General features: G+C 53.8%; 1 protein-coding gene across 1 annotated transcript; it reads left to right on the top strand.

The window, feature by feature from the left end:
- The first annotated feature begins 1,773 nt into the window (after nt 1-1,773).
- On the top strand, nt 1,774-3,604 carry LOC308054143 (olfactory receptor 14C36-like). Its single transcript, XM_080366450.1, has one exon. It carries the CDS (start codon nt 1,863-1,865, stop codon nt 2,907-2,909), a length of 1,047 nt encoding a protein of 348 aa, XP_080222576.1. The 5' UTR covers nt 1,774-1,862; the 3' UTR covers nt 2,910-3,604.
- Nucleotides 3,605-9,040: the final 5,436 nt, after the last annotated feature.

The following is a 9,040-nucleotide window of genomic DNA, read 5'->3' as shown; positions in this document are numbered from 1 at the left end:
TACTGTTTCAGCTTAGTACCAGAATATTTCCAATTGCAAAATTTATGGAGAAAGCCAAGTGAAGGATTACTTTAAAAGTAAAGAATATTCCTGAGTCTGTGTTATCACTTTCCTACTCTTAAAAAATGGGAGGGGATAAATGATAAAGGAGTTCTTAATTTTGACAACTCCCTGAGACTTCTGAACTATATCTTTGAGGGATCAGTGGATATTCTTGGAGACTATTCATGTGCTTTCAGCACTCATCCTAAGGGCTGTAGCAGCAGCACTTTTCCGGACCCAACAGGCTTAGTCTGAGACGACTGTTCTTCCACCTACAAACAGGAACACGCAGGTGGGCAGTGTCCTGCAGACAGGCAGGTTTGTGTGGGGCCAGTGCACAGAGGCTGGGATGGGGTCTGTGAGCACTGACAGGGAAAGACCTGGCACAGGGAAACACCTACCAGGAGGGAAATCTTGTGGCACCTGGGATAAGATCAAGACTTAAAGGAAACTCAAAGTAGTAATGTTGTGGGTGGGAGAATTCAGCAAGCTCTGTATGACCCCCTGCAGTGCAGACCCCTTCCTCTGAGGCACCCCCTGGCCTGCTCTCCCCCCAGCAAAGCCTCTGCCCTCAGGGCTGGGGGTCCGGAGGCATGAGCCACCCCCTCTGCAGCCAGAGCTCCAGCAGAGTCGCGGGGCAGCTCTCCAGCCACGTGCCCCAGTCCCTCTGCAGAGCACAGGGGCTGAGAGCAGCTGCCCAGAAATGTTGGTGTGTGGGAGGTGGCGAGCAGAGCTGGGCAAGGGCAGCGCTGCCCTCAGTGCCCGGCACACTCGCCCTGGCCTCTCTCAGTGGCACCCTCACTCTGTTTTGCCTTTCTCCATTGTCTCTGTTATTTGTGACTGTTCCCTTGCTCTTGCTGTCAGGCTCTCTGGGGATGGGTGTTTCAGCTGCAGAGTCACACACTGATCTTGTGGGTCCATTCCTGCAGCTGTGTCCATGGGAACAAGTGTCCCAGCTTTCCTGCCACCTGTGGCAATGCCCTCTGTGGGGATGGGCATTGAGCTTTTTTTTTCTCTGAATCAGATGTTATATTGGTGACTCTTTGCCTATATACTTGAAATCTGCTTCCAAGCAGTGAGTTGCTCTCCAGAATGCAAACCTGTCCCCTTGCAGCCTTTGTGATCTGAAAGCCCCATGGAGAAGCGCAGGGATGCTGTAACAGAAAATGCTGTTGAGTGGGTGAAATGAGCCCTGTCTGTCCTTGGCTACAAGTGGGGTGCTGAGACCTCAAGAAATGGTGAGGTGTCTGTGCTGGGTCAGGCTGCTCTCAGCGGTGCCTGGTGGATTTTCAGGGTGACATGGCAGTGTGGTCACCCTCCACCTCAGGAAGGTGCAAGCCCAGAGACACTGGGAGCCATATGGACAGAGCACCTCCCCGCACAGGCACTCACCCACGGGCAATCCTCTTGCCTCGCAGAGCTCACTGTGTTCCCCGTGAGGGCAGCAGCAATGCTGAGATTTTCTTACATCCAAGAGTGCCCACCAACAGAGAGAGGGGAGAGATGTTAAAAAAAAAATTCTCTTAAACTGCATTACCATTTCCATTCCTTAGACCTTGCAGGGCAGATGCTGACAGGCATTTCTGCTCTGGCAGTGGTTTCACATGACTAAGTTGAAATCTGGACTGGTCCCTGCCCCCCCCCCCCCCCCCCCCCCGCTGCAGACTGGGGCTGACTGATCAAGAGCCCGTGGGCAGATGCCCTGCTCTTCATTGTCCACACGGCCAGCACCAAGAAGGCCTCCAGCCACACAGCTGAAGGAAGGTCTGCTCTGAAGAGTAAAGGATATCTGGGTATGACAGGGGGATGGTCTGTTGGAAATGGCATTGATTTTGCTTAGAGAAGTCTCCCTTCACTTGTCTCTGTCTTTTTTTCCTGTGACAGCTCCCCATGCCCAGAGGCAGCAGATGTCCAACAGCAGCTCCATCACCCAGTTCATCCTCCTGGCGTTTGCAGACATGCGGGAGCTGCAGCTCTTGCACTTCTGGCTCTTCCTGGGCATCTACCTGGTTGCCCTGCTGGGAAATAACCTCATCATCACCACTGTAATATGTGACCACCACCTCCACACCCCCATGTACTTCTTCCTCCTTAACCTGTCTCTCCTTGACCTGGGCTCCATCTCCACCATTGTTCCCAAATCTATGGCCAACTCCCTGTGGGACACCAGGGCCATCTCCTATGCAGGATGTGCTGCACAGCTCTTTCTATTTCTCTTTTTTGTTTCAGCAGAGTGTTCTCTCCTCACCGTCATGGCGTATGACCGCTACGTGGCCATCTGCCAGCCCCTGCACTACGGGACCCTGCTGGGCAGCAGAGCTTGTGTCCACATGGCAGCAGCTGCCTGGGGCACTGGGTTTCTCAATGCTGCGCTGCACACGGCCAATACACTGTCACTGCCGCTCTGCCAAGGCAATGCCCTGGGACAGTTCTTCTGTGAAATCCCCCAGACCCTCAAGCTCTCCTGCTCACGGGCCTACTACGGGGAAGCTGGGCTTATTGTTGTTAGTGCCTTCATAGCATTTGGCTGTTTTGTTTTCATTGTGCTGTCCTACGTGCAGATCTTCAGGGCTGTGCTGAGGATCCCCTCTGAGCAGGGACGGCACAAAGCCTTTTCTACGTGCCTCCCTCACCTGGCCGTGGTGTCCGTCTTTGTCAATACAGGCATTTTTGCCTACCTGAAGCCCCCCTCCATCTCGTCCCCATCCCTGGACCTGGTGGTGTCAGTGCTGTACTCAGTTCTGCCTCCAGCAGTGAACCCCCTCATCTACAGCATGAGGAACCAGGAGCTCAGGGGTGCAGTGTGCAAACTTTATAGTTGGATTTTCTTCTTAAGCAATAAACTTCTGCTAGCAAATATAAAGTAATCCATTACAGACCCAGACTGTCTCCTCTATTTTCTGATTAATGTGTTTATTTTTGCTTATGATAATATTGTCATTGCATTTGTAATTCAGTCTCAGCTTTGCTTTTCTGCTCCAATGGCTGTATAAATGAAGAGCCCTGCTCTCCGCCAGTTTGAACAAAATAAAGGGCCCTTCAGTCACTATTTTCCCCTGAGATCCTTCCTCCAAGGCCTATTTGGGGCTGCAGGGGCAGTTCCTGTGTGCAGAGCTGGAGGGGAAAAGAGTCCTGGCATGGCCGCACTGCTGGGGGGTGGAAGCCCTTGGCTCTGCAATACTGTCCTCTTCCCACTTCCACGCTCCTTCTGATCCCTTGCGTTGCTGTCAGGCCTGAGTGCGCTGGCAGCCTGGTCACAGCCGTGCTGCGTGGCAGTGCTGTGACCGCAGGCAGGGACAGGCAGTGGCACCTCTGTGACACAGCTGGCCTCCATGAAATGTTCTGGATTGACAGAAACCGCCGGAATGCAGCCCTGGGATGTGCTCCCTTGAACCGAGGTGCCTGTCTCCACTGCTCATGACGAGGGCCATCTCCGAGAGGTGCCGAGCAGGGTGCTACACCCCCGGGCTGAGGTGCTGCCAGCCTCTGGCAGGGGCAGCAGGAGGCCAGGCAGTCACTGTGCCCGCTGCAGTGCTCTGCCTCTGCACGTGCCAGGGAAGGGCTCGTGGGCTCGTGTCTCTGAGCACCGCTGTGTGCATGAGGCTGGGTTTCAACCATGCCAGCCTCATGCATGACCCAGCTGAGGTGGGGACACCTCCCAGGGCACAGCCATTGGCAGACATCCAACCTTTGTTCAAGAAAGGCAGGAAAAAGGGCTGGGAGAAATACAGGCTTGTCCACCTCACCTAAGTGTCTGGGAAAACGATTGGCAAAATGTTCCTGCAGCTACTTCCAGGTACTTGTAGGACAAGAAAGGCATTGCTGAACCTGTAAGTGTAGCGGAAGGAAGCGGATGTTTTGTACCTGCACATCAGCAAGGGTTCTTTACATGGTCTCCTGCAGTCTCTTTATAGCCAGATTATGATATCTAGAGTAAAGAAATGTTGGATATTGTGGGTGAGAATATTGCCTGGGGGCTCAAGCCCATATGTCACCAGAGGTCAAGGTTTTCTGGTGGCCAGTGACTAGTGACATCCCGTTGTGCAAGTACCTGGGCCAACAGTGATGAATGCCTTTTTTACCTGCTTGTATCAGTTGGAAGAATGTTTTTTCAACCCATTGGTGGACGATGCCAAACTGGGCAGAACCCTTGAGAGACCTCCTCTGGCTCACCCTGCCTTGAGCAGGATAGCTGGACAAGGTGATTTACAGAGGTCTCTTCAAACCCCAGTGATTCTAGGATTCATTGACTCTTTCCCTTGGAGAGCTCCTTCAAGTCAGAAGGAAAAACTGAGAACGGGAAGTACAGCTGTGCACCGATGTACCAATAGAAATTCCGTAGCTGCTCTGAGGAACACTTCTCCACTCAAAGCACTGGTAGGAAATCTATGAGCTATGTTGGGTGGGAGAAGCTTCCTTTTCTCTGCTGAGGCACTGGGCCACAGGGAGGCTGGTGGCTGAGCACGGTATCCTGTGGTCCCTTGTGTCTCAGGAACTCACCATCCAGTGGGAAGGCAACGGCTGTGGAGGGAGCAGGGAGGTCATTCCTGCCTCCGGAGGGGACAGGCCAGGAGCAGGAATGTGGCTGGGAAAGGGACTGTGAGGTCACCTCTGTCTGAAAGAGCAGAGAGGTGAGCCCCTGCCTCATGGCTGGGACACGTGCTGTTAAGCTCCATCTGCCAGTGTCTCGGGCAGGCCAGCAGAAGGCCCCTGGGTGGCACATGGGCTGTGAGATCCCCTCTGCCTAAGGACCTGGGCTCCCTCCAGGAAGGGGCTTATTTCTTGCTTGTCACATCTCTGCTGCCTGAGTACATCTTGGCACAGCAGCAGGCACACTGCTTGCTCGTGCCTATGCGAGAAGCTGAAAGGCTCGCAGCCTTGTAAGAGCACGGTGAGGCCATGGCGTGGTCAGGTGAAAGGCCACAAGGAGGGTGCTGGGTTGGGATGCCTGCCTGAAGGGTGGTTTCCTAGGTGGTGGAACTTTCCTTGGAGGTAGGAAAGAGCAGGGGAGAGAAGCACTGCCACACAGTGCATCTCGGACAGTGGAGAGTGGAGATCAGAAGGAGGAAATGTCACTCAAGGGCTAATGCTGTGGTAAGAGAAGTCCTACACAAGGAGTAGAAGATCTGTGCGTGTCTGTGTGTTTCAAGGAACAGAGTGTGAGGCTGGACAGACACCAGTGCATGTGTGGAAACACCAGGGTGAGAGCAAGGTGGGGAAGCCAGGCGGGTGTCTGCAACCTGCAGGGAAAAAGCAGCAGCTGTGGGACAGCGTAGGACACCCTGTGATGGACATGGCAAAGGGCACTGGCAAGGCTGGGAGTCACCAAGAGAAGCAAAGTCTTTGTCCTTGTGGTTACAGCCATTGTCTCTGCCACCGAGGCCTACGAAGAGGTAAATTGTCCTTAGCCCCTGGGGCCTCATGGCCTCCTTGCAACCACTTGCAGGACACTCTTCTCCCCTTGAGCGATACTGCCCGGTGAAAGTTCCCAGCATTGGCCACAGCCTGCCACCCTGCTGCTCTCCTGACTCACCCCCCCCCCCTCCCCGGGAGATGAGACTCCACCATTTCTTTGCTACGAGGGCCAAAGTGGACAAGGATGATGCAGGGTTTCAGATTCAGCTGAGCATCACAGTTGTTGGCCCATCTGTCAGCTGTGCTAGAATGCCGATGCAAAGAACCTGCAGACACCTAAAGGAGCATTGTCACTGTGCTGCCCTGTGACTGTCGCGGGGGGGAAGGGGGGGATGGCCTGACCACTGGCTTGTAGGATCCCACCAAGACTCTCTCTTCGTGCCCTCCCTCCTTCTTCACTTACTTTGGTGTCTGTAGGGTTGTTTCTCTCACACATTTCTCACTCCTCTCCCTTACAGATGCTGCACACTGTGTTTTATCCTCTCTTCCACAGGTTATCAGAGAGGTGCCACTGGTATTGCTTATTGGCTCAGCTTTGGGCGGTGACTGGTCCGTTTCAGAGCCAAATGAAAGTGTCTTTTATGGACATGGAGTCAGCTGTTGATCCCTTGTCAACTTTGCCAGCCCTACAAACTCCCTGAGTACTCCTAAACCCTTGCCATTCAAACCCACTGGATCTTTAAAGTCCCCAATAAAATGTGAGGTTTTTCATCCTAAGGCTTCCTCACGCTGGTTAAATAAGAATTTTTTCTTCTTCCTCTCCTTGATTTAGGGTCTTTGTGTCAGAGAAGAGATGCATTGGACCTCAGCTGTAGCACCAGGGCCAAGATCAGACGTGTAACAATAAATGGGGGTAACAAGTGCCCAGGGTCCCATGAAAGCAAAAGTTTGCTGCAGAGCATGCTGGGCTTGTTGGCAGGTGGCACTGTAAAGGTGAAATGAGATGTCCTGCAGGAAGGCAAACCATGCTGTCCTTGGGACCAGGGATGCAGGGCTGGACTGTGCACTGCTGCAGGAGAGGGCATTGCTGCCTCTGATGTCTCTGCAGCCCCAGAGGACCTGTGGTTCAGGTGAAGCTGATGTCTAGGAAGGACCAAGTGCTTTTGAAAGTGTCCTTGTCTATGGACATCCAGTGATCCAAGATCAATGTGAAAACAATTGGTCTACTCCTCATCTGCATCACCACGGGGATGACTATCTACAGTGCTGGCTAAGTGGGGAGGTCCTAGGAGACTGAAGGTTATTCAGAGTGGTGCCCACCTACAAGAAGGGTAGGAAGGAGGATGCGGATAACTACAGGTGGATCAACCTTGTCTTAGTGCCAGGGAAGGTTGTGAGCAAATCATCCTGAGCACCATCAAGCAGCAGGTGCAGGAAAACCAGGAGATCAGGACTAGCCAGCATGGGTTTATGAAAGGCAGGTCTTACATGATGAATCTGATCTCCGTCTGTGACAAGGTGATCTGCCTGGTGGGTGAGGGAAAGGCTGTGCATGCTGCCTACCTGGACCTTAGGAAAGACTTTTGACTTCATCTCCCACAGCATTCTTGTGCAGAAACTGCCTGCTTATGGCTTGGCTGCGTGCTCTCTATGCTGGGTTAAAGCTGGCTGGACAGCCAAGCCCCAGGAGTGGTAGTAAGTGGAGTGACATCCAGGTGACGGCCCATAAGGAGTGGTGTTCCCCAGGGCTCAGTGTTGGGGCCGGTCCTGCTTCAGAACTTTATCAATGATCCGGCCAGGGGGATTGCGTGCACCCTCAGTGAGTTTGCATACAACATCAAGTTGGGTGGGAGTGCTGATGTCCTTGAGGGCAGGAAGGCTCAGCAGTGGGATCTGCACGGGTTGGACAATCTGAATGGGACCAATTGTATGAAGTTCAACCAGGAGAAGTGCCAGTTCTGCACTTGGGTCACAACAACCCCAGACAACGCTACAGGCGTGGGGCAGAGTGGCTGGAAGGCTGCCTGGTGGGAAAGTACCCTGAGGGTGCAGGTTGACAGATGGTTGAGCATGAGACAGTAGTGTGCCCAGGTGGCCAATATCATCCTGGCTGGTATCAGAGCAAAGGCGTATCAGAAACAGTGTGGCCAGCAGGACCAAGGCAGTGTTCGAGCCCTTGTAAATGGCTGAAGCCAAACCTAAGACACTGTGTTGTCATTTTGGGCCCCTCACTTCAAGAGAAATGTTGAGGTGCAGGGGAAGGCTCCTTGCAGCTCTCACTCACTGCTGGTGGATCCCTTGCACTGGCAGACCCCGCAGGGAAGGGTGCTTGCCCACTACCCCATGATGCTTCTCCACAGCCACGACAGACCCCCAGTACAGCCCCACCAGCGTTCCCCAGGAAGGGGCATGTGAACGCCACACAGCTTTGCTACCCTGACAGCAAGACCAAGATTGACCTCTGGCCCAGACCAGAGAGTGGAGAGGACAAAAACAACCCAAAAGTACGCCAAGGTCCCCTCCCAACTCCACCCTCAAGGAAGTCTGGCCAGCACACAGATGTTGGCATTGCAGGGTTGGTGGTGCTGGCCCCATCCCTTCCCCTTTCACATGAAATTCAACTCCCAAAACAAAACACAGCTGAAATAGGAAGCTACGGTGGGAATGGGAAATCTGCACTGAGCACAGGAAAGCAACAGCAGGATGGGAAACCGTTGAGATGAGAAGTTGTTCCAGAATTAAAAGTCAAACCGTCACAACGCTGGCTGAAGCAGGTGCTGGTAGAATGATCGCCATGGGGACAGAACACTGTTTGCCCCAACAAATGCCAACTGGCCAGCCGCCACGGCACATATTGCAGCAAACTCCTCGTGGTGCTCCTGCCCTCCGGGTAACCCCCAACCAGCTCTGCCGGCCAGAATCTCACCCCATCACCCCCTTTTGCTTCCCCCAAGAGAGAGGTTCCCCCTCCAGCTGCCGATGGTGTCAGAGGTGCTCGGCATGAGCTTCAACACTCCGACCATGCCACCACCAGTCACTGCTGGCATGCTGCCCTCTGCCAAAACCACAACAAAGCCCCAAGGTGAGGTCTGGGAGTGGCAGAGCCCGTAGATGGGTGGCCGTGCAAAGGAAAGCTTGCATTGCCCTGGAGGTGGCTTGGATTTGTTGTCACTTTTGAGAAGTGGGGACCACATCAGCAAGCCCAGAGAAGCCCCTGGACCTGCCCGAGCTGTGGCCAGATGCCTTCAATGAGGCCTCTCCTGAGCTGGCAGAGGACAACCTGCAGTTTCAGGATGAACATTTGTCCACCATGGACAGCAGTGACCCGCTCACGTGGCTTGACAGCATCCTGGAGCTCCCTGAAGTTCTCAACAGCTGCTGTTTGACAACCCTTCTCAACAAGCTCCCAGAGCTCTCAGAAAACGTGGCAAATGGTGGCTGCTCCAAGGAGCAGGCAGTGGCTGCAGAGCTGGGGGACAGCAAAGACACAGACAGTGGTGTCCCTGATGTCCACATCTTGACCACCACCCTCACCTGAGCTCTTGGAGTACATGATGGAGGGCGAATGTCCAAAAGAAAAAATTGGCGGCCGCGATGCAGGAGGACACCAATTCCTCCCGGTGGAAGGTGGCAACATCCCCCT

Source organism: Falco punctatus (genome assembly GCF_963210335.1).
Source record: "Falco punctatus genome assembly, chromosome: 16".
Lineage (NCBI taxonomy): Eukaryota > Metazoa > Chordata > Aves > Falconiformes > Falconidae > Falco > Falco punctatus.
The sequence above is the reverse complement of the archived record's forward strand: the minus strand, read 5'-3'. Positions and strand labels throughout refer to the sequence as shown.

Excerpts from the sequence above, each read along its gene's own strand:
- LOC308054143 (XM_080366450.1), top strand. The coding sequence starts at position 1,863 with ATGGCATTGATTTTGCTTAGAGAAGTCTCCCTTCACTTGTCTCTGTCT.